Consider the following 25,637-nt stretch of genomic DNA (forward strand, 5'->3'; position numbering starts at 1 on the left):
AAATCGTCGGGCAGCACACAGTCTTTGGCTGGGTATTCGGCGAAGCCCCGACATGGCTGTGGAGTACAGTCGATTCATGGCTGACTATCTCGCGATGGGCCACATGCGCCCGCTCACCAGCGCAGAGCTTGCAGCTACAGCTGGGCCCGTCAACTACATCCATCATCATGACGATCGCGGGCGCAAGCTCCGAGTAGTCTTCAATGCGTCCAACCCGACTTCCAGTGGCCACAGCTTGAACGACGTCCTTCACGCTGGACCCAGACTCCAAGCCGCGCTGGCAGCGGCACCGCATCACCTTATGCAGCGACATCCGCATGATGTTCCGGCTGATTTGGATCGACTACCGTGACGTCAACCTGCAGCGGATCGTCTGGGCTGCCGATCCCAGCCAGCCTCCAACCCACTACCAGCTGCTCACTGTAACTTACGGCGAGTCGTGCTTGCCTTACCTGTCGCTGCGTACCCTCCAACAGCTATGCCAGGACGAAGGCCACAACTGGCCCGAAGCTGTGTCAGCCGCCCTGTGTGACCGCTACGCCGATGACTTTCTCTCCGGGGCCGACGACGTTACCGTAGCTCGGCGCCTCCGCGACCAGCTGAGCGGGCTCATGAAGGCCGGCAGCTTTCCCCTGTGAAAGTGGGTGGCCAATGTCGGCGAGCTGCTCGACGATCTGCCTGACAACGTCCGCTTACGTCCGACCTGAGAGCAGCTCAGCGCTGAAGGCCTCGTCAGCGAGCTCGGGGTCAAGTGGGATCCACCGTCGGACTGCTTTCAATTGACGCCTCCACCACTCCAGCCGCAGAGCACAAAGCGGACGATGCTCGCGGCGCTCGCGGGTCTGTTTGACCCATGCGGCTGGCTCGCGCCGATCATGTTGAATGCCAAGCTCTTGCTCCAGGATCTCTGGTGCGCCAGACTGGGCTGGGACGAGCCTGCGCCGATCTCAATGACTCGCCGATGGGCGGAATTTACCGCCGAGCTCCAGGCTATCTCCACCTTCACCTTGCCGCGTTGGATCGGAGTCGGGCCTTCTTCTGAGCTTCACCTGCACGGCTTTTCGGACGCCAGTCGCCACGCGATGGCAGCCATCATCTACTCTCGCCTCGCACCCGGGGCTGGGCCGGCGCTCTGCCACATTCTTCTAGCTCGGACGAAGCTCTCGCCGATTCGCTCGCTCAAGCCGGCGCCAGAGACAACCGCGCGCATGACGATTCCGCGCCTCGAGCTCCGCGCCGCACTGATTGCCGCCAAGCTCCTGCGGGCCGCTGCCAATGAGCTACGCGTACCTGTCGACCGCTGTCACGCATGGTGCGGTTCACGGATCGTTCTGCACTGGCTGCGTTCAGACAGGCCAACCAACAACGAGCTGATCGACAACTATGTCGCCCAAATCCAGAAAATCCTGCCTTCGAGCGTTTGGTGATACGTGCCGACCCAGTCAAATCCAGCTGACCTCGCGACCAGAGGTGCCGACATGACTGGCCTTCGCTCGCAGCGTACTTGGTGGGAGGGCCCCGCTTGGCTCGCCGAGGACGTCGACTCGTGGCCCCTAGACCCACACCCCGCACCGGACCAGCATTCATCCATTTGCTGCGTAGTGCAGTAGCTCGACGTCAGCTTCCTCGAGCAATTCTCCAACTTACGCATTCTACTAAGCTTCCTCGTACGCATTCGTTGATTCGTCCGGAGCCGCTTGGGCAGGGGCCCCGAGCTTTCGGTCGCTTCACCTCTTACGCCGACTGAACTCCACGACACTTTTCTCGCGTGTGTACGCCACAGCCAGGAGAGATCATTCTCGGCCGACCTCCAGTGTCTTCGATGGGGCGAACATCTGCGGAGGACGAACCCCTTGGTACCGTTAGCAGCCTTCCTCGATGACGACGGGATTCTGCGCGTCGGCGGGTGGCTCGAGCATTCGCCGCTGACCTACGAGGAGCGGCACCCGCCGATCCTCAGCGGAGCCTCTTCCCTCGCCTTCATGGTCATCGCCTGGGCGCACTCTCGGGTGCTGCACGGTGGATACCGTGTCACCAGTGCCTACGTCTGTAAACGCGCTTGGCTTCTCGGTGGGCCCCGGCGGATCAAGGCTCACCTCCGCAGGTGCGTCGTCTGCATCCGGCTGCGAGCACGACCGGCAACTCAACTCATGGCCCCACTGCCGTCGTCCCGAGTCTCCCCTTCTCGTGCCTTTGCCTGCACCGGAGTGGACTACGTCGGCTTTTTCCATGTACTCTCCGCCAGAGGACGAGGAGTCCGGACCACGAAAGGCTACATCGCCGTTTTTGTGTGCCTCGCCACCAAGGCCCTGCACCTGGAGCTGGTCGGCGATTTCTTAGCTGCGTCCTTCTTGGGCGCCCTCCACCGATTCGCTGGACGCCGCGGTCGGCCCGGCGAGATATGGAGCGACAACGCGACTTGCTTCCGCCGCGCTGATGTCGAGCTTCGCGATGCCTTGCTGACAGCCGAGCTGGACTGGAGATTGGTCGCGGGCTCTCTCGCCGATCAAGGAATTGCTTGGAAGTCCATTCCACCGGGTGCTCCACACTTCGGTGGCTTGTGGGATGCCGCCGTCAAGTCAACCAAGTCACCTCCGGCGCGTCATGGGGTCACGCCATCTCACCTACGAGGAATTTTCCACGGTGCTTGTTGGCATCGAGATGGTCTTTAATAGCCGACCACTGACACCGCTATCTGAAGACACTGGAGACCTCGATATTCTTACCCCAGGGCATTTCCTCGTCGGTGGCCCTCTAAACTTCATCGTTCTGCCCGGCCCTCCTGCGGAGAGCTTGGATGCGCTCGCCCACTGGGAGCTCGTTCGAGGGGTCCGCGCCCAATTTTGGTCCCGCTGGAGCCGAGAATACCTCAACACACTCCAACAGCGGTCAAAATGGACTACTCCTCGCCGGAACTTCATCGTCGGCGATGTGGTCGTCCTCCTCGACGCTACACTTCTGGAGTCCAGCGGCCGATGGCCGATCGGCCGTGTCATCAGCGTCCACCTGGGAGCCGACGGCTTTGTCCGCGCTGCTACCCTCAAGACGGTGACTGGTGTGTACGAGCGATCCATCACCAAGATGGTCTTGCTGCCTGTGTCGGCGCCTCCCGCGGCTCCGCCGCCTCCAGAAGACTCCCCGACTGACCCTGGTTTGGCAGGCGGCACGTAGTTCTTCGATCCAGGATTGAGGTGGACGGATTGTTTGGTTTCGCGCCCGACCGCGACAGCCGAGCGAGGCGCTGCGTGCACTTCCGCCATGCTCACTTGCTTCCGCCTTGCCGGGAGCCGCCTCTGCGTTCGGGCACTTGAGCACTGCTCTCCGAGACGACCGGACGCCTGTCCCGCTCACACTCATGACGCCTCTCACGCTGTAATTAACCCTCTTGTAAACAATATCCAATAAAGTATTTTACTAAACAGTATTTCTACCCTGTTCGAAGATTTCCTTCTCGTAGACATCCGAGTGGGACTGCGAGTTGGTATCCATCATGTCCTCGAATCGTTCGCTGTTACGCATGGAGTTGAATTTGTTTGGGCTGAGCGGGATTTTTGTTGGCGTTTTTCTAGAGTCCAACATGGTGGCTGTAGTCTGCTTTGCGTGTTTGTGAGGAAATTTTCAGCACTCTTCTTCTCGGAAAGGGCTCTCTCCGGGGTTTCTTTCCTTCTCTGTTTCTCCGTTACTTATAGGGAGATGTTGCTGGTCATTTATTTTTTCGTTATTTTGGATGTTTGCTTTTACTGGACGATGCTTGGGTGTTTGAGCGTTCCCTGATGTTCTGGTGTTTTTCCTTATAATCGCAGTTGCAATGTTTGGGGCAGGGTTAAATCTTAGATTCTGACTTTAGAGAAACTTTTGTATATTTATCTAATCTATTGTCGTTATGGAGGTTTTTGGTACTGTAATTGGGTCTCCTTGTTGGGCTCTTTGCCCTGTTTTTCGATGTCATTTTTTTGCGGGCTTCTGTTATCTATTTTTCTCTTGTTTCTCTTAGATGTTCTCGACGCATTTGGGGGGGGGGGGGGTCATCGGTGCTCGGCCTTGATTCTTCACTTGAGTGAGTGTACCACATCATCACTCTCTCAACATATATATAGCACTAGGCTACATGGTTTTTATGTAACAGCAATAGGCAATTATAACCCTATTTCTTAATTCAGAAATTAGGTAGTGTGATGAGATGTAGATTGCATTATACACTATAGGCTATAAATTGCCTTAAACAAATTACCGTTGAACAGAATTCACTGGGCAAATCATTAAGACCTGTGTGGTGAGACCAACAGGAGCAGTGGCTCTGACCGACAACTCCCGTAGCTCGCGCGACACTCGGAAAGCACGTTACCAATTTCGCCATCGAGGTCTTGGCGACTCCTCTCCTCAATTGTTACATTTTACAGTTTTTCGGCGATTTTTCTGTCAATGCCTGCTCACATGGTACATAAGAATATTAGAAATTAATCTAATTTTATCAATGGGTAAGTATTAATGCGAGTAATTGAACTTATCGACTTTCCTATCTAGTTCGAGATTGCCATGATAATTTTTCTACAAATCTGTAGTTTTCACTGAAAAAATTGAGTTGCCTTGGCAATCTCGAATTGGATGGGAAAGTCGATAAGTTCAATTACTTGCATTAATACTCACTCATCGATAAAATTAGATAAATTTCTAATATTCTTATGTATCCTTATTATATACAAAAAGTTTTTTTTGTCAGCCGAAACATGTGGGCTGTTTTTGCTTTAGGGGATGGAAAAAAAAGTTGAGGAATCTGCTTTAAAATTTGTAAGCATACTTATTGTCGCCACTTAACGTTGGGAAAAACATTATCATTTGGTCCTAATGGGCAGTTTTGGAGAAATAACCCTTTAAAGTCGTGGAAAAATCACAGTAAAAATTTTTTAAATCGGATTGCACTAAAATTTTAAACTGTTATTAGCACAAATCATGTGGATCAATTCCATCGGACTTCAATTAAATTCACCTCTACTTTTGCCACCCTCTAACCCCGTTGAAATTAAAATAATGCCTTATGCTACACATAATTGTTAAAAATCCTTTTCAATGATTGCTTACTAACTGCATAGACTTTCAAAAGGTCTCGTTATCCACTGTCCCCCCTTCTCCAAAAAAAACAATCTAGAAAATATTAGCAAGTAGACAGGGGATGATTTTTGATAAAAAATACGTCTTTATGAAGAATAATTTGATATGAAAATAAGAAAAAATGTCAAATTTTTATTAAAGAGGTCGCTCTTATTATTGAACAGATTCTCAGCATCAAAATTCTCGGGCTCACCCTTCTCATCTTTTATCAGAATCCTCAGATGTTTAAATTATTACCTGCATAAAGATTGTCACTCTAGTCATTTGTATTCTCTGGTGAAGCAATGTCTGTGACTGTTGCTAGAATACAATCTTTTTTGTACTACATAAATTGGAAGAGATCAAAAACAATTGACCAAAAAAAAAGTAGATCAAACTTCTAAAATTAAATAATACTACTCCGAGAGAACACAAAATCAGTCTAAGCTGGTTTATAAAAATAAAACAAGGAGAGCAACCTCTTTGCTTAAAAATTAAATACTTTTTTGAAGTTATACTTTTGTAGGCGCATTCTGCCCTACGGAGATAGTCAACAATTTCAGATTAGTGACCTTGAGAAAAAGTATAACGGTAGTGGATTTTGCTTAAGTCTCCCCCTTCACCCTGCCTTTCTTGACGTACTTTCGATCCCCTTACACCACCCAAAATCCAACATCATCATTGCACCACACTACTACAACAGCATCACAACACAACACCACATATTTTTAATTTTACTCATTTTTTTCTTTGAACTAATTTCTAAAAAAAATAAAAAAAAAATAAAAAAAAAAATAAAGAAAATAAATTTAAAAAAAAGTTGAGAAAATTGAGAGATTTTTACCCCCGTCCTCTTGCACACGAGGCAAGCCCTTTATTCACTTTGCTGTGAGCAGGTCCGATATGGAAAAATCGATTACTTCATTTTATCGTGCAGTTCGTAACTTATTTTCAATGTAAATTTTCATTTATTGTAGATTCATTAATTTAGTTTCATTTTACATCAATTAAACAACTTATTTAATTAAATAAATTTTTTTTGTACATGCTTTTTTTTACAATTTGACACATTCATTTATTTATCATTAATTTGTTACTTTCAAATTAAATAAATTATTGTTTATATAGTTTTTTCACATTTTTTCAGAATTTTCTTAAATGAAAAAAAAAACATTGCCGTACTGTATAAATACAACTGATTTTTATTGCTTTTTCTTCTTTCACAATTTTTCCTTTGCAATTGAGAACAAAATTTAGAGAGGTGGGAGGAGCGCAAATATATGCTGCAACGCTTGAAATTCTTTTTCTCATAAGGATGAACTTACATACACGCTTTTACGCATACTCACCCTTTTTTTTTGTGTTAGGTAAAAAAAAAAAAAAAAAAAAAAAAAAAAAAAACAACCAGATGTGGGTCTCGGGACCCCCAGCAGAAGTGAAACTTCCAGCCCAAATATTATTAAACTCGGTATAACACTAACTAAAAAAATTAGATTACAACTAATTTTAGAAGGTCCTTAAGAATCCAATATTAAAATAGTGAAAATTTCATTATTATTACGTATTCGAGCACGCGCATGCATAAAATACATATACTTATGTAACATGTGATTCAAACATTCTAAGTATTTCTATGTTTGCTATGATAAACGTATTAATATATTTACAAATTTATGGTCATGTAATGCAGAACAAAGATTTTCACTATGGTGCCCCAAAAAAGATACTTTTGTCTAGTTACGTGGAACTAAAATTACTTTTATATGAAATTCGTGCATTTGATATGATATCATAAGTATATTTACTATCAATTCTGGTTAGAATCATTGTATCTGACGCATAAAATTTTTTTTTAATTTTGTCAGCCATAAAAGTAAAATAATTCACTATTGAGATTAAGGAAAACAAGAGACATATCGCTATTTTCCATTGTAAAGTTGTATTTTTTCATACAATTCGTTTTCTATGACTATTCATAATGTAATATTAAAATTTATACGTCCTTCTAATTTCTACTAATCTCAAAATTAATAATAATGGCACAGTTTTTTGTCATGTGACAATTATTCTTATAATATATGATAAATAATAAAAAATTAATTAATGTAATATCTAGGATATGTACGATGTAGCTTTGCCTTTGGGGTATCACTTACTATTTTTAGAATTATTACGATTATTTGTGTGAATCCGGGTAACATATGTTTTTGCACCTAAATAATTATTTTCTATACGTGGAATTATTTTTGGCCTATCTGGATTCCCTTTCAAGATGTGACTGTTTTTCAAACTTTGAAAGGTCACAAAACATAATATTTATAAGAAAATGGTCTGTATCATTCAACCAACATTTTTTACATGCCGCAATACCATAAAACTAATATTTTATCAATTTTTTAGAGAGATCGACAAGTTATGTTTGCAATAAAATAAAAATTAAGATTTAGGTGCATTTATATAGATATACTCATCCATGAAAAACAGTGGCTGGTGTTGCCGCATGTTCGCTCTTCCCTCACCGCTGTCTAGTTCTCACCCCTCCCACTAACTGTGATAAACGTTCTTGAAGCAGGGCTGTCAAACCTGCTAAGCTGAGTAATGTTAGCTGTAGCTGGTTGCTGTTTCTACAGCTTCTAAATTAAAGAAGACACTTGCTATTTAAGTCTTATAATAAATCGTTAAATTAGAGTACAAATTACTTTTACATGATTTTTAAGATTTTTGATGGTAATTGATAAACATGCCTGGCATCGATTAATTAATTACAGTTTAATAAATAGTAGCTTAAATACTTTAGCTATGTTGATTGACACATAAACATAGGCTATATTATTAAGTACACATATTCAGCTGTACAAAATGACACATTTTGCACTGTAGAAGAATAGCTTCGTAAAAAATAGTCTCTTTTATGACCATAAGTATTTATAGTTATGAAGCAATCGACAAATTTTTTAGTCTCAGTACAATTTTTAGATTTAGTTAATATCGTCATTAAAAGTTTTTTCGTAGGTAAACATTTCATATAGAGAATCGTTCATTTAATTGTTTAATATGTTACTATAGAAACCTGAAGATTATGTAAGTTTAAGTTGAGCCAATTAATTATGAGTAAATTTAAACTATAATAAATTATTAATATAGCTTAAAGTTAAGGACCAGGACATCCGAGCTTTAGTATATATTTAACAATTTTAAATTAATTGATCTAAAATAGATTTTGATTTTGTATTCTTTGATAAACCATACACCTTTGTTCTTTTGTCTGGCTTGTTAACATTAAAAATCAATTATTATTAGAGGTAGAGATCTAAAAAATTGTATAACCAGATAAACTAACAAGAAATATTAACGTTCAATGATTTGACAATATGACAAACTTTTTATTACTACTATGGAAAAAAGTAAGAGTTTCTATTTAAAGTCCTCAACTATTCTGTAAAATTTAAGAAGAATTTACTTTTATGAGTATTAAGAATGTACGACAACCATTGCTGTTCCAATAAAGTAGAAACTTTTTAAATAAATTACCATACACAGTCAAATAACTTATAAGAAAATAAAAGTTATGACATCATTTTCTAATCAGCTGTTTTTTATTGAAAACAATCTTATACATTATTGACGTCCATTTTTCATCATGTCAGAGAAATAATACAACTAACGATCCTTGAGTGCACACCTCACAAAGCATTATAAGGTAGCTATATATTGTACTAGTGGCCCCCCGTCTCAGCTTTGCCCGAGACTTACTAAATGGAACACCGTAGTGTGTTGACAGTTAATATGAAACGTTTTCAGTTAGTAATTTTGCATCTATTCCTGAAAATTCTCAGAATAAAAATCTTCTTATTAAAAACATATTTGTTCGGAATCCATACAGTTTATTTGGTCAAATAATAAGCTGTAAACATTAAAAAAATAATATTATTGTGCAGAAAAGTACCCTGCGTTCCTTATGCCATAAAATAATCGTTGGCCATAATGGGCCAACATTTTTTATAGCCAAAAAAATACAAATACATTCTCTACTTATTTAAAAATCTGGAAGATTTAAGAGATTACTGTGAGGGTACTGATTAAAAAGCTGATTTCTCACGTAACGGATTCTTTATTAGTCAATTTTGAGGCTGCTGTTTTAATATCAACAAATGTTCTGCGTCAGTTCTTGACGCCTAAAATTGTATTCATTAGATACATTTTAAGTTTTCCTTCCAATTTACCCTCTTGTAACTATTGGCATTCTCAATACTTTTGTGACCCCTAAAGGCTGTTTTTTATCAACTTTGTTAAGTTCTAATGTATATGTTGGCAAGGTAGTTCGACGTCCGATGGCCCTAAAAAATACCGGTAAGCTTCTTAAGTAAACCCTTTCTGGACTGAAGTTAACAGCAATTGTGACTGCCTGGATACCTAAAGGTGATCTTCTCTGGTCTGCTGTTGAGGCCCCAGACTGATCGGGAGAAAAATTACAAAGTCCGAAGCTTTGGAGCTAGTTGTAGAGATATTTCCCAACGTCTCTTGGTATAAGGTCAATGACATTGGTGTCTAGAGTACCTTTTTTTTTGGCATACTCAGTTGTTTTGGTGATCTAAGATGGGGCAATTGGTTCATGATGCTTGCCCGTTGACTTAAGTTTTTTTTTCCCTTCATAGCTGTTAGGTTCGCCCAGTGCAGACCTTGGAGAGGATCGGTGATTCCTAGTTGAATGCTTAGAGTCGAGAGGGTAATATAGGGTCGTCGGTCACTGGGGTTTCCAGCCTTGCGAAGAACAATTCCGCTCGTGACGACTACCAGTGAATGACTGACTTGGTTTAATAGTAGCCGTCTTTAGTTAACATAGTCTTTTAGTCGACGAATCGCTTCCGGAAATGGTAGTAAAAATGTATTTGTTGGCAAGGTAGTTTAAACTTAGGTGGATCTTAAAAGAACCGATGAGATTGATGGTTAAGTAGGGAACGTAAATACTTACAATGACCCTGAAAAGGGCCAGTTGTGAAATTTCCAATTATTTCTTATTATTGTTCTTGATGATGGAGAGCCAGCTGCGGGTAGCTTGACTCATTTCCTTGAAGTCTGTGTATACGAAGACCGTACTGGAGGTACGTCGCTGACCAAAGAATATCTCGTCTTCGGGTCGTTTCCTGGATAACCAACTGACCATCGTTAGACAGAAAAATATGGGTTTGCCCGTTGGGAACACGACCTCTGAGAAGGTAGCGGTTGTGGCTGCCCGTGCCCCTCAGAGCTATCTTTCCTGGCTTACATTAGTAGCCAAAAATTTTCTGACGGCACCAGGCGGGATGGTAGAGCGGTCTCACATCTCTGAAGAGTTGGAGCAGGTTGTGCTCTGGCTAGGTACGTCTCCTGGTATTACGCTGGAGACGTTATTAGTTAGAATAATTTTTTATTGGTGGCTCTTTTTATTCTTAGAGATTCAGGATGGATGTAGACCTTGGTCACTTGCCCATTAGAGAAAAGTGTCGTCGGTAATCGGAATACCCAGCTGCACGACTATCATCTACATTCTTTATACAGCCCGATGAATTGCTGATAGACGACTGCATCAATTTTTGTGACGCTCCGGTCTATAATGTCAACACTTATTTAATTCTGTTGCAGGTTGCCTCGATTTAATGTCGACGCCACCTAGCGGATCCTACTGAGCTAAAGGGAAAAGCTGGCGTACTTTTACAAAACTTTAAGCTTATTTATTACTATTGTTATTAGATCTTTCAAGATAAAAACTATACTAAAACCATCTAGGAAGTATCAAGAATCAGTGTGCAAAATCTTAGCAAAATCGGTTCAGTAGTTTTCGCGGTTAGCGATTACAACTGTTTTAGTGATTTTGCTTTATATATTAGTAAGATAAGACTAGATACTGTTTGATGAAGGGTACTTTGAAATAAACGTAATAAAATTATGTTTACACATTTAAAATTGCTGTTTTGGACGAGCTTGTTCGAACAATCAAAATTTTATAAACTACTATAATCACATGTTCAACATTTTTGTATCGGGTCTTAGCAGAGTCTAATTTTGGTACAAGTTATACTCAAATGAATGGCTTGATCATAGATTCTAACGGAGTTGCCTAAGGTCACTCATAAGTTTAATTCACTGGTAACTTATAGATTTTCTTACCCTTTGATGTGCAGAATAAAAATTGAGAGTGAATGAGAAAGAATTGAAGAAAAAAAGATGAAAGAGCTTACTGGTTCACCTAGATTTGGAACAGGACTGCTTGAAGAACTTGAGGATGAACGCATAAAAAATACTCTATGCGCGTTTATAAGAGAAAAGCAAAGGTGAGCCGAGGTCAGAGGGATCTCAGAGGCTGGTTCAAGTTGAGGATCCTGGGTTACAGAGATTACGTTGCTTGTAAAAAATAAAGTCACAGAAAAAGATCGAGGGAATGAGGTAGAAAGAATGAAAGAAAAAATCAAGGAATGAATGTGCGAATAATGAATTCCACATCACAGGGAGGAGAAAAGGAAAGAAGAGGAGAAAAAGAAAATGCTGTCGATACTGCTTGTAAGTGAATTCGGGTGGTACAAAAAGATGCGGAGAAAAAGAGGGGTGCAGAGCAAGGAACCGTAGCCGCGTAGCACGAGATGAAATTCAAATGCAAGCACGACTGCTGCTAGAGGAATAAAAATGGGGGTGAGAAAAGATGTAAATGCCGAGGCATCGAATAAAGTTGATAGTAGTGGGGGATGAGCATCTTATATTTTACGATTTTCCTGGTAGGTGATGCGTAACAAGGAATGATGTTGGTACGAAACGCTGTTATTGCAAGTCGAATATGTCAACGTGTCGTTGTAAAAGTCTATATCCATCGACCAGTCTTCTTTCTTTTGTTTAGCTAATTATCCTATTTGCTAGCAGGTTGGAGAGAATTTTGCAAAAATCTAATGAGCCACTATAATTTCATAGAAATAAAACACTTCGCACATACTAGCTTAAAATCATTGCGTCAAAGACAAAAGGTTGCATTTTAAATTGTTTTACTTTTTACGAAAGACTTCACAGAATATAAGAAGTTTAAAATTTTATGTGCTTCTTACGTAAATAATCTTAACCCAATCACTTAGTAGATTCGAATTCCAGAAAAATAGTTAAAAAAGCATCCTATAAACTATAAAGTAAACTATCTTTTAAAAATTTGTAACGAACATTGTTTTCAATTTTTAATTTAAAACCGTTCGTTTTCACTCAAATATTATTTATCGCTTTTGTTAGGAATTTCGTGATAATAATTTAAATGTATCTAATCAAAATGAATATTAAAAACTATCCCTAAAGTTTAGGCCTTATTTCTTGATTACTTTTCAAGATAGTCTCTGGACACAAGTTTACACGTGGACGTACATGTACAATGTTATGGACCTTGTTCTTTCACATTTTACATTCGAAATTTGTTTAACGCTTGTATGATGCCAATCTATGATACTTAAAAAAAGAAAGTATAAGAACCTAATGAATGAAAAAGGGATCCAAAATATCGACAGTGCGTTTGAACTGACAGGAGTTTCCCTCGTAAATTCAGTTTTTAAATTAACGTGTAAATAAAAACCAGAGATCGAGCATGATTTCATGTCCACAAGTGTTGCTCGCTCAAAATAAAGGATCAATCTGTAGAGTGGTCTGCAGTGTTCCCTAAAGTGGCATCCAAAGTAGCGCAAAATCCAAATTGGCTGTATGGAGCAAAACGCAACAACCCACATAACTCAACAGAATTTCTAACATAATAAATAAATAAACCCCAAGCTATTAAACCCAATAACCAAACGCTATGTAACCCAGCAACGCAAAACGCCTACTAGCCACTTAAAAATTTAATGCTTTCAATAATAACAAAAGCGCCAATCACCACACAACCCGGGGCGCTTACTGGCCGCTTTGTTAATTAATAAAGTAAATCCAATGATACAATCGTCAATCACCACACAACTCGGGGTGCTTACTGGTAACTTTGTTTATTAATATAATAAATTGAACGACACAAGCGTCAATTACCACACAACCTGGAGCGCTTACAGGCCGCTTTGTTTATTGATATAATGAATTCAAAGTTAGTAAGCGCTCCGGGTTGAGCAGTGATTGGCGCTTGTGTTATTTTATTTATTTTATTATTTAACAAAGCGACCAGTAAGTAACTCAAGTTGTGTGGTGATTGGCGCTTATGTTATTTTATTAATTATGTTAATTAATAAAGCGACCAGTCAGCGCACCGGCTTGTGTGGTGATTGGCGCTTGTGTTATTTTATTAATACATTCAGTAACAGAGCGACCAGTAAGTGCCTCAAGTTGTATGGTGATTGGCGCTTGTGTCATTCAATTCATTATATTAATTACCAAAGCAACCAGTAAGCGCCCCGAGTTGTGTAGTGATTGGCGCTTGTGTTATTTTAATTATTGTATTAATTAACAAAGAAACCAGTAAGCACTCCAGATTACATGGTAATTGGTGCTTGTAATATTTTAATTATCATCATAATTATCAAAGTGGCCAGTAAGTACCCCGGGTTGTGTGGTACTTGGTGCTTGTGTCATTAAATTCGTTATATTAACTAAGAAAGCAACCAGTAAGCGCCCCAAATTTTGTGGTGATTGGCGCTTGTGTCATTCAATTCATTATATTAATTACCAAAGCAATTAGTAAGCGCCCCGAGTTGTGTTGTGATTGGCGCTTGTGTTATTTACATTATTATATTACTTAACAAAACGACCAGCAAGTGCTCTGGGTTAAATGGTGATTATGCTTGTGTTGTTTTATTTAACATCTTAATCAACAAAGTGATCAGGAAGCGCCCCTAATTGTGTGGTGATTGTCACTTGCGTCATTGAATTTACTTTATTAATTAACAAAGCGACCAGTAAGCGTCTCGGGATGTGTGGTGATTGCCGCATGTGTTATTCTATCAATTATAATAATTAATAAAGCGACCAGTAAGCGCCCCGAGTTGTGTGGTGATTGGCGCTTGTGTTATTTCATTTATTATATTAATTACCAAAGCAACGAGTACGCATCCTGAGTTGTGTGGTGATTAAGACTTGTGTTATTTTATTTATTATAGTAATTAACTAGCCGCCCCCCGTCTCGGCTTCGCCCAAGACTTACTAAATAAAACACCGTAGTGTGTTGACATGTAACGTGAAACATTTTAAGTTAGAAATTTTACACATATTTCTGATACATCTCAAAACAAAAATCTTCTTATTCAAAACATATTTTTTTCGAAATCCATATAGTTTATTTGGTCAATTAATGTGTAAAAATTAAAAAAAATTAATATGCTGCAAAGTACCGTGCGTTCTTTATGCCATAAAAACGGCTATTTTTTAAAGCTGTTAAGATTTTAAACCCCCAAAAAATTTATATTAAAAAAAATTTTTGTTTTTTTTTTATATCTCACAACTTTATTACCAGAGCAACAAAGTCCTGGACCTTAAACCCTACATTTTCATTGCCACAAAAACACAAATACATTTTCTACTCATTAAAAAATCTGAAGTAGGATCTTTAAAGGTTTCAGAGATTGCTGTGAGGGTACAATGAAAAGCTGATCTCTCACGTAATGGACTCTTTAGTTGTCGATTTTGACGCTGCTGTTTCAATCTCGATAAATTTTCTGCGTCATTTTCTTGACGCCTAGTAAAATTGTATTTATTAGATACACTTAAAGTTTTTCTTCCAATTCACCCTCTTGCGACTTTTGGCATGCTTAAAATTTTTGTGACCCCTAAAAGCTGTTTTCTGTCAACTTTGTTAAGTTCTAATATATTTGTTGGCAAAGTAGTTCGACGTCCGATGGCCCTAAAAAAGATCGGTGAGCTTCTTAAGTTAACTCTTTCTTGACTGCAGTTAACAGCAATTGTAACTGCCTAGATACCTCAGGGTGATTTTCTCTGGCCTGCTGTTGAAGAACCAGACTGATTGGGAGAAAAATTACAAAGTCCGAAGCTTTGGGGATAGTTGTAGTGCTCTTTCCCAACGTCTCTCAGTATAACGTCGAAGATGTTGGTGTATAAAGCACCTTTTTTATTTGCAGATTCAGTTGTTTTGGTGATCTTAGATGGGGAGATTGGTTAGTGATACTTGTCCAGTGGAGGCTGTCCCGTTGGCTCAAGTTTTTTTTCCTTCATAGCTGTTATAGGTTTGCCCAACGCAGACTTTGGAGAGGATCAGTGATTCCTGGTTTAATGCTTAGAGTCGAGAGGGTAGTATAGGGTCGTCGGTCACCGGGTTTACCAGCCTTGCGAAGAACAACTCCGCAGGTGACGTCTGCTAGTGAATGGCTGACTTAGTTTAATAGTGCCCGTCTTTAGTTAATATACTCTTTTAGTCGACGAATCGCTTCCGGAAATGGTAATAAAAATGTACTTGTTGGCAAGGTAGTTTACACTTAGGTGGATCCTAAAAAGAACCGATGAAATTGATGGTTAAGTAGGGAACGTAAATACTTATAATGGCCCTAAGAAGCGCCAGTGGTGAAACTTTCAGGCTATTCTTATTCCTGATTATGAACAGCTGGCTACGGTTGCTTGATTCTTACCCTGGGAGTCTCGATGTACGGAGACTGTGATGGAGGGAGGTACGCCGCTGACCAAAGAATATCTCGTCTCGGGTCGTTCCCTGGATAACCAACTGCTTAGCTTTAGACGGGAACATGTGGGTAAGCGCGTTGGGGACGTGATGACCAAGAAGGTAGCCGTTGTGGCTGCCCGTGCCCCTCAGAGCTGTTTTCCCTTGCTTACATTTGTAGCCACAAATTCTCTAACTGCACCAGGTGGGATGGTGGAACAATCTTACAACTCTAAAGAGTTGGAGCAGATTGTACTCTGGCTAGACATGTCTCCTGGTATTGAGGCAGAGACGGCATCGGTTGGAATTAATTTTTTTTTAATTAATCGCACTCGTCGAGATTTAGGGTGAATGGACACCTAGGTCCCTTTCTCTTAACAGAAGAGTGTCGTCCATAACCGAGATACCCAGCTGCAAGACTTTTATTAGTATGCCCTGTACAGTTCGTTGAACCGCTGGGTACATCTGCATGGATATCGAGACGCTCCGGCTTATTATAACCACACTTATTTGATTATGTTGCAGGTAGCTTTGATTTTATGTCGACGCCACCTAGCAGATTTTACTGAGCTAAAGTGAAAAGCTGGCGTATTTTTGCAAAACTTTGAGCTCATTTATTACTAATGTTATTAAATTTTTTAAGATAAAAACTATACTAAAACCATCTAGGAAGTATCATGAATCAGTGTGCAAAATTTCAACAAAATCGGTTCAGTAGTTTTCACGGTTAGCGATTACAACGGTTTTAGCGCTTTTGCTTTATATATTAGTAAGACAAAGCGAGCAGTAAGCGCCCCGAGTTGTGTGGTGATTGGCGCTTGTGTTTTTTCATTTATTATATTAATTAATAAAGCGACCAGTAAGCGCCCAGAGTTGTGTGGTGATTGGCGCTTGTGTCATTTAATTGACTTTATTAATTAACAAAGTTGCCAGTGAGCGCCCTGAGTTGTGTGGTGTTATTTTATAGTGTTATTTTAGTAGTGAATCTTGTGTTATTTTATTTATTACATTAATTAACAAAAAGTTCAGTAAGCACCTCGGGTCGTGTGGTTATTGGCGCTTGTGTTATTTTATTTATTTAATCAATAAACAAAGCGACCAGTAAGTGTCCTGGGTTAAATGGTGTTTGGCGTATGTGTTATTTTATTTATTATATTTATTAACAAAGCGACCAGTAAGCACCCCGAGTTGTGTGGTGATTGGCGCTTGTGTCATTGGATTTACTTTGTTAATTAACAATGCGACCAGTAAGCACCCTGAGTTGTGTGGTGATTGGTGCTTGTGTCATTAAATTTACTTTATTAATTAACAAAGCGGCCAGTGAGCGCCCCGGATTGTGTGGTGATTGGTGCTTGTTTTATGTTATTTATTATATTAATAAACAAAGTGGCCAATGAGCGCCCCGGGTTAAATGGTGTTTGGCGCATGTTTTATTTTATTTATTATAATAATTAACAAAGCAACCAGTAAGTGCTTCAAGTTGTGTAGTGATTGGTGCTTGTGTCATTGGATTTACTTTATTAATTAACAAAGCGGCCAGTAAGCGCCTCGGGTTGTGTGGTCATTGGCGCATGTGGTATTTCATTTATCATATTAATTAATAAAGCGACCAGTAAGCGCCCTGAGTTGTGTGGTGATTGGCGCTTGTGTCATTGAATTTACTTTATAAATTAACAAAGCGACCAGTAAGGGCCCCGGGTTGTGTGGTCATTTTATTTTATTTATTATTTTAATTAATGAAGTGACCAGTAAGGGCCACAAGTTGTGTCGTGATTGGTGCTTGTGTCATTGAATATACTTTGTTAATTAACAAAGCGGCCATTAAGCACCCCGAGTTGTGTGGCCATTGGCGCATGTGTTATTTCATTTATTATATTAATTAACAAAGCAACTAGTAAGGGCACCCGGTTGTGAGTTGATTAGCGTTTGTGTTATTTTATTTAATATATTTATTAACAAAGCAACCAGTAAGTGCCCCAAGTTGTGTGGTGAATGCTGCTTGTGTTATTTTATTTATTATATTAATTAACAAAGCGACTCACGTGTGGACCGCCTTAGCGTACGGACGTCACGTCTACAGTGTCCGTGCTAAGGGCCGGGGTTTTTGTGGTTGCTGAAACTAAAAGATAACTTACTGAGTTGGAGACTATAAAAGGGAGACCGGCGAAGTGTCATTTGTAGAAAGGAGGCGAGAAGGGTCCAAGGATCTGCAAAAAGTGTCGCTCAAAGTAATATAGGTAATTGGAGGTTAGAAAGGTGCACGCGGCGCTGGTGTGAGTCTACACATTGTACTGTGAAAAATGAGCGGCAAACAGGGAGAGAGTGCTCTTGAGACCCGCAATACGAGAAACAAAGGGCTAACAGAAGTGAAGAACTCTGAAAAAAAGGAGGCAAAGGTAACGATAAGACAGTCTGGTACAGAGAAAATGGCGGGGAAAAGCGTGTTAAGGCAGTCTACTCTCGATAACCAAGTCACAACGGATAGAAGAGCAAAGAACGTGGATTTCGAGTTTGATTGGAGAGAGGAGGCATGTTTGTGCCGCGCCGTGAGATTGGAGAGCGAGAAAGTAAGAGATGCATGCAGAGAGGAGCTGGACAAAGTACGACAAGAGAGGATAAAGATAGAGAGAGCAATAATTGATCTAAAAGAGCTGGAGATACAGGTAAACAAGCGGCTGGAGGACTGTGAGAAGAGGATAGAACATTGGGAGAACATCGAAGTGGCAAACAGCGAAGATGGCACGTCGAACGGTTCGAGCATAAAGCGGTCGGCGGGTTTGCAGTCATGCAGGGGAAGCTACAAAGGTGGTTCAACGTGGAGCATAACAACGGGTATGAGTGGCGTCAGCTTGTCTGACAGAGAGGTATTTAAAATGAAAAAACTTGTATACGAAAGGGAACGGGCAGATAGAAGAAATAATATTATTGTTAAAGGGGCAGCGGGGTTAGGGCATGATGTAAAAAGCGGGGTAGAAAATTTTTTGTCAAAAGTAACGAATGGACGTGTACAAAAAGTTGTGAGTGTACGTATGAGTGGTTCAGTTATTGTTGTTAAGCTTGACAGTGTGGAAGAGAAAATGATTGTTATGAAAAATTAGTCCAGCTTAAAGGGAACTAGTATATACATAGAAAATGATATGTCATACGACGACAGAAAGAAACAGGAAATGATTGTAAAATGGGCAAAAGATAAAAAAGACAAAGGCTGGGAAGTAAAAGTGGGGCAGGGTAGGGTACTTGTTGGGGGGGTATGGAACAGGTGGGAGGATGTTGTAAAGTCAGAAGCCACAAATGCTGAAAATATCAATAATATTGGTGTTACACAGGGGGAAGGAGGTGATAAAGCGAAAGCGCACAGCAGACCAGGAGAGAAAAATCATCCTGTAAATGCGCCGAACATTGAGATAGTTGAAAGTAGCGGATTGGAGGTTAACAATAGAGAGGCACGGGATCTCAATAAGAATAATAAATTGACTGATCAACGAGACTCTGAGCTTTCTAGCGATAAAACGATTTTAAATCTAAATAAAAATAAAAATAAGAATTTTTTAGAGTAGGGCAGAGGCGGGGAAGCGGATGTAAGATTAGTGTAGGGGATAGAGGCTGTCTTGATTTAAATTCAGTATTGTTCTGGAATATTGCCGGTTTTCATAATAAAGATAAAGACTTCTGGAACTTTATAGAGGGGGCCGATTTTGTGAGTCTGTCCGAAACTTGGTTGGAAAAGAAGGACTGGGAAATTGTAAAACATAGGCTCTCTGCAGAGTTTACATGGGAAGCAGTTCATGCTATCAGAGAAAAGAAAAAAGGGAGGGCTAAAGGGGGTTTCTTAATTGGAGTTAGGAATAGGTGTTTAAGTGCAGGAAGCAAAATTGTGGAGATTGTAAAAGAGGGGCTGGTGAAGTCTACAATAATAAATGGGAGAAAAAATATTAATATTCTTTCAGTTTACAATACGGGTAATTTGGCTGAGCTTATTGAGGCACTAGAAAGCACGGATTTTTTAGATGAAAATTTAATAATTGGAGGGGATTTTAATATTAGAATAGGCAACTTAGATGCGGGGGCAGGGGGGGAGGATGATGGAGACGACACAGGTAGAAAAAGCAAAGATAAAGTAATTAGCAGAGAAGGGCATAAGTTAGTAGATTTAATAAACAACAAGGGATGGTATCTGTTGAACGGGAAATGGGAGGGTGACGAAGAGGGAGAATACACTTATATAGGAGCAAGGGGCAACTCCGTCATTGACTACGTGTTGGTAGGGTGTGTCTGGACTGATGAAATAGAAAAGTTTTGGATAGAGAGTAGAATAGATTCTGATCACTTGCCACTCAGGTTAAATTTGGTGGGTAATGTTATAGAGACAAAGAAGGTTCGCAAACGAGAGAAAGTAAAGAAAAATATTTATTTGTGGAATGATAAAAGTATATTGGAATATAAAAAGAATACAGAAAAATTCGAAAACACTGCTGGGATAGATTTAAAGGCTAAAGATATTTGGGAGTTAATAAAAGACAAAGTGTGTGGAGCTATGATTAAAAAAGAAATGAGAATAAAAAATAAGAGATTAGGGGAGAAACGTTGGTGGGACAGAGAGTGTGGAAAAAAAGAGAGGTCAAAAAAGCCTTGATTGCATGGAGGAGGGGGGAAAACAATAAGGACAGTTACTTAAATATAAGAAAAGAATGGAGAAATCTATGTATTGGAAAAGAAAAGGAAGATAGAGAACGGGAAGAAGTGGAGCTGAGAAGCATTAAAAATGTAAGTGAAGTATGGAAGTTCTTAAATAAATTCAGGAATAAAAGAGAGGCCGTAGAAAATAATATAAGCTTGGAAGGGTGGAAAAGTCACTTTAGAGTACTGTTAGAGGGTAAAGAAAAAAGGGTTTTGGGGGTTAAGGATATTTTAATGGACAATGAGAACGAAGTAGTGGGTATCAATGAAATGGAAATTAATAAAGCAATAGGGAAGCTGAAAAAAAAGAAGGCGGCAGGAATAGACAAGATCCCAAATGAAGCCTGGGTACATGCGGGTAAAGAGGTGAGGGACGCTTTGTGTGCAGTTTTATTTAAGGTATGGGAGGGGGACGAAATACCGGAAGATTGGAAGACGGCGATTATTGTACCCCTGTTTAAGAAAGGAGACAAAGACAAACCGGAAAACTACAGAGGAATTTCGCTTTTGCCGACTGCATACAAGGTGTATACTGAGGTGTTGAGGGGAAGATTGGAGAGGGAAATAAATGAAAAAGGGATTTTACCGGATGGACAGGCTGGATTTAGAAAAGGTAGGTCGACTATTGACAATATATTTATTTTAAATTATGTGATACAGAAAGCCAAAGAGGGTAAAGGAAAAGTATACGCCCTGTTCGTTGATTACAAAGCAGCTTTTGACACTGTACATAGGGATAAACTGTGGGAAATCATGGAAAAAAAAGGGATTAGCAAGTATATAGTCAGCCGAATAAAAAACCTGTATGAAGAAACGAAGGTCAGGATCAGAGTAGGGGAACTAACGAATTCTGGGTGACAAAAGGTTTAAGACAGGGCTGTTTATTGAGTCCTATTTTATTTTGTATATACATTGCGGATTTGGAAGATGATTTCAGGGATAGGAACGTGGGGGGTGTAACGATTGGGAGGAATAGAATATGGTCATTAGCGTACGCAGATGATAAGGTATTACTTGCAACTAACAGAGAGGCTATGATTGACATGATGGGTACATTGAAAAGGTTCGCAAAGAAAAGGAAGCTGATCGTAAGCGAGGAAAAATCAAAAATATTAGTATTTAATAAAGCTAATAATGGCAAGAAAGAAGTGTGGAAATGGGACAAAGGGGAACTGGAAAAAGTAAAAAAGTTTAAGTACCTGGGGTTTAACTTTAATAGAGCAGGAAATTATAAAGATCATATAAATGAATTAAAAAGAAAAAGGATGGTGGCTGCAAAGAGAACATGGAGTTTGGGGGAAAGAAAATGCAAGGAGGATTTTGGGAGAAGGGCAATGCTTTATGAATATTTAGTAAAGAGTACTATGAGTTACGGGGCAGAAATTTTTGGATGGAAAGGGGCAAAAGAATTAGAAAAGGTACAGATGGATTATTTTAGGTGGGTTCTTAAACTAGACTTCTGCACTCCAAGGTACATAATAATGAGGGAACTGGACAGGAATTCATTGGGTTTGCAGTGGAGCATGAGAGCTTTAAATTATGAAGAAAAGATTTTCAATCAGAGTGAAGACAGACTTACAAAATCGTGCCTGGTAGAGGGGTTGAAAAAGGATATAAAATTAAAAACGAGTATGGAAAGGGAACAGTTCTTGAATAGCTTGGGACTAAGCGGGGTGGAGATAGAAAGATTAAGAGATAAAGGGGAGAATGTCAATAGGATAGTATTTCAAAGACAAAAGGATATCGAAATGCAGATGATTGACTGTAAAATATATGCTTCCAAGTACAATAAGTTCTATAAAAAAGTTGAGCCGGTGGGATTACCGTTATATTTAAAGAGATACCAAAAACAAACATGTATTAGTGTAACTACAAGGGCACGATGTGGCAATCTAGAAACAGGCAATAAGTATTGGTTAAAAGAAGAGGAGAAAACTTGTGTATTATGTAAGAAAGGGGAGGGAAATTGGGAACATACGTTGGAAAAATGCGAAAACTTAAATGTAGAAGAGGTACCTAAAGATATGAATTTGCAAGAAAAAATTTACTGACTATTAAATGAAAATATAAACAATGCGGCGTTTAAGATTTTAAAAGCAATAACTAAAGCGTTCGATTCAGAAAAGAGGGGTAAAGAGGGAGGAGGGGGGGAAAAAGATGAATAAAATCAAGTATGTAAACATCGAAAGGCGGCGAGCAAAAGTGTATGATATGTCATATAAGTATAAGGGGTAGGTTCAGGAATAAGTCTAATTATGAGCATAAGAACATAAGGTTATGCGTGTGCATGTCAATATGAGATGTAAAAGTTACCAAAGCTTATAGAGTTAAGTGTTATTAATACTAAAAGAGATGTAATGTAAAAGTATGGAGAATAGGATTAAGTGTAACAATGTAGTTTTTGTAATCTGAATATGATTTTGTAAAAATAATATTGTAATTGTAATTATTACACAGATATGTATGAGAGTCCGTTTTCTAGGCCTAAATAATGGCTGAAAACTAATAAATAAATAAAATATTAATTAACAAAGCAACCAGTAAGTGCTCTGAGTTGTGTGGTGATTGGTGCTTGTGTCATTGGATTTACTTTGTTAATTAACAAAGCAGCCAGTAAGCGCCCTGAGTTGTGTGGTGATTGGCGCTTGTGTCATTGAATTTACTTTATAAATTAACAAAGCGACCAGTAAGGGCCCCGGGTTGTGTGGTCATTTTATTTTATTTATTATATTAATTAATGAAGTGACCAGTAAGGGCCACAAGTTGTGTCGTGATTGGCGCTTGTGTCATTGAATATACTTTGTTAATTAACAAAGCGGCCATTAAGCATCCCGAGTTGTGTGGCCATTGGCGCATGTGTTATTTCATTTATTATATTAATTAACAAAGCAACTAGTAAGGGCACCCGGTTGTGAGTTGATTAGCGTTTGTGTTATTTTATTAATTATATTAAGTCACAAGTGAGCAGTAAGCGCCCCGAGTTGTGTGGTGATTGGTGCTTGTGTTATTGGATTTACTTTGTCTATTAACAAAGTGGCCAGTAAGCGCCCCGGGTTGTGTGGTGATTGGCGCTTTTGTTATGATTTAAAGCATTAAATTTTAAAGTGGACAGTAGGTGTTTTGCGTTGCTGGGTTAAATAGCGTTGGGTTATCGGGTTTAATAGCTTGGGGTTTTTTTATTTATTATTTTAGAAATTCTGTTGAGTTATGTGGGTTTTCGCGTTTTGCTCCATATAGCCAATTTGAATTTCGCGCTACTTTGGATACCACTTTCGGGAGCACTGGTTGTCTGTAATATGTAGTATGTGTACGTGCGCACCTAGTTGTAAGTTCCTTAAACTCCCCACTTAAAATTTGCATTAGTCTTTACTTGCAAACCTCTAGCAGCTTGTACTATGTGAGTATGTCTGCATAGAGTTTACTGAACATTTATTTTATTCTCATTCTCACTCACTGTATACTGTATTGTGTCACTTTGATCTGTGATTCAAAGCTTGCGTACGACTGCGTACGTATACTCCCGTGGGACATACATTCGTTTTAAGGCAAATTTAAATAGTTAATTTTTATTAGTCTGGTCCATAACATAATCATCTCTCTGCCGTCCCAGGGAAGAAAGTTTACTCCATCTAGAACTGAATTAATCGAAAAAAACAAATATTTTTTAAAATATGATAAAAATGGAAAATTTTAACCGCAGAAACGATGATTCTAGGGTAAACATGGCACGATCTCTGCATTGATCACCAATAAAAGTCGATTTTCGAGCGGGAAATTTGAAAAACTGTACTTACGCCTTTTGCGTGGCGTATTTTCCTTCGAAAGAAAGGTGTTAAGTGCACTTAATGATTTTTTTGTTTGCAACGACCCCCCGGAAACCAATGCTTTTACAATACAAGAAAGTCATCAAGTACAATCGCACTCCTAGTCGTCATCTGCTCTGCACTTATTGCCTCTTTTCTTTGCAAGCAAAGCCCCAGCTTATGCTACTTCCAGAGCAAAAACCTTCTTAAGTACATAACGACTTTTTATTTTGGAATCCATGCGCTTTCTCGTTGACTTTACAGTAAATGGGGTAGAGTTAAAAGGGCATTAAGTGCTCTTACGCCTTCTTGTCGACGCCAATTCCAAATTTCATGTCACCTACGCCCTTTTTTCGGTGTCATAATTACGTCCTGTTTTCAGTTGATATAAAAAACTCATTTTTGACCAAAATATCACTTAACGACTTTCTTATCTGGGACGGTAGCTCTGTCACTGGTGGATTTCCAGTTCTCCGCAGAACAAATTAATGTCTTACTAGTGTAAATTTATTTGCACTGACTGCTGCTACTTTCTTCTTTTTTTTTTTTTTTTACGTGACTGCAATATACTTGCACTGAGTTAATTAAACTTTACATTTTTAATTTTCAGTGACTAATTAATACAATGGCTCTACTCTTTTTATATCGTATACTTTTTTGTGTCTCGCGCATTCGTACTTACATATGCTTGCAGTATGATCATTAGTTTATTTCACTGCGTAAAAAAGTAATATGTTCCAGTTACGGATTTATATAAACTTACAGTAGCAAGCAAATTAAGGGATCATACTATGCAATAGTACTTTTTGGGCCAAAAATTATCCTCTTACACAATAATTCTCTAAACGCACATCTGACACAATAAATGTTCAAGTGGAAGTTTGCAATCCCTTTAATTTATAACAATGAGAATATCAAATTTTACGTACAAAAAGTTTGTATGATTATACTGGCACGTGAGCAGCTTACCCCCTCTAATATCCGGTACTGCAACACCCGTTCATGTAACACTTTTCGATATACGAGTAAAACGTCAAATGGTGATTATTAGGATAGAGTTCAACATAGTTACGTCATTCAAGTAGTTATTAATAATAAATAATATTTCGGATAATTGTTTTTCTCTGAAAGCTTTGCTAATGATTATATTTCAATCAGTAATAGTGAAACAGCACTCATAAATGACTTTGTAAGGTCGAATTTCGCACCATGGACTACGTCTGTTGCTAAATAATAAAGATACACGAAGCGCACAGGAACTCAATTAAATCTCCTGTATGTGTAATCAGTAAAAATATTTTCTAATTTTTTAATGTGACATAATATATGACTTCGAACTTCGTTCAAATTTAGACAGCAAGTACATTTTCTGGCTTTTCAACAGGAAGACAATTTTATTACAAAAGCTGTAAATGATTTTGTGATAAAAGACATTTAATTTTAACACTTCCACAAGGTGAGCATATGAAAATCTGATA

General features: G+C 39.5%; 3 protein-coding genes across 6 annotated transcripts in view; all 3 read left to right on the forward strand.

Annotated features, from left to right (window-relative positions):
- Nucleotides 1-25,637, forward strand: part of kek5 (leucine-rich repeat, immunoglobulin-like domain-containing kekkon 5 protein) — an 884,967-nt gene that overhangs the window by 470,263 nt on the left and 389,067 nt on the right. The gene's annotated exons all lie outside the window — the stretch shown is intronic.
- Nucleotides 321-1,427, forward strand: LOC149373541 (uncharacterized). The gene is made up of 2 exons (XM_089596881.1): nt 321-617; nt 714-1,427. Exons 1-2 carry the CDS (start codon nt 321-323, stop codon nt 1,425-1,427), a joined length of 1,011 nt encoding a protein of 336 aa, XP_089453007.1.
- LOC149373542 (uncharacterized) lies at nt 1,479-3,171 on the forward strand. Its single transcript, XM_089596882.1, has 3 exons — nt 1,479-1,606; nt 1,694-2,643; nt 2,732-3,171. The coding sequence occupies exons 1-3, from the start codon at nt 1,479-1,481 to the stop codon at nt 3,169-3,171; spliced, it is 1,518 nt and encodes a 505-aa protein (XP_089453008.1).

Source organism: Copidosoma floridanum, unplaced genomic scaffold (genome assembly GCF_036245765.1).
Source record: "Copidosoma floridanum isolate Cflo_tuat_1 unplaced genomic scaffold, Cflo_Japanese_pri ptg000030l, whole genome shotgun sequence".
In the NCBI taxonomy this organism is placed as follows: Eukaryota; Metazoa; Arthropoda; class Insecta; order Hymenoptera; family Encyrtidae; genus Copidosoma; species Copidosoma floridanum.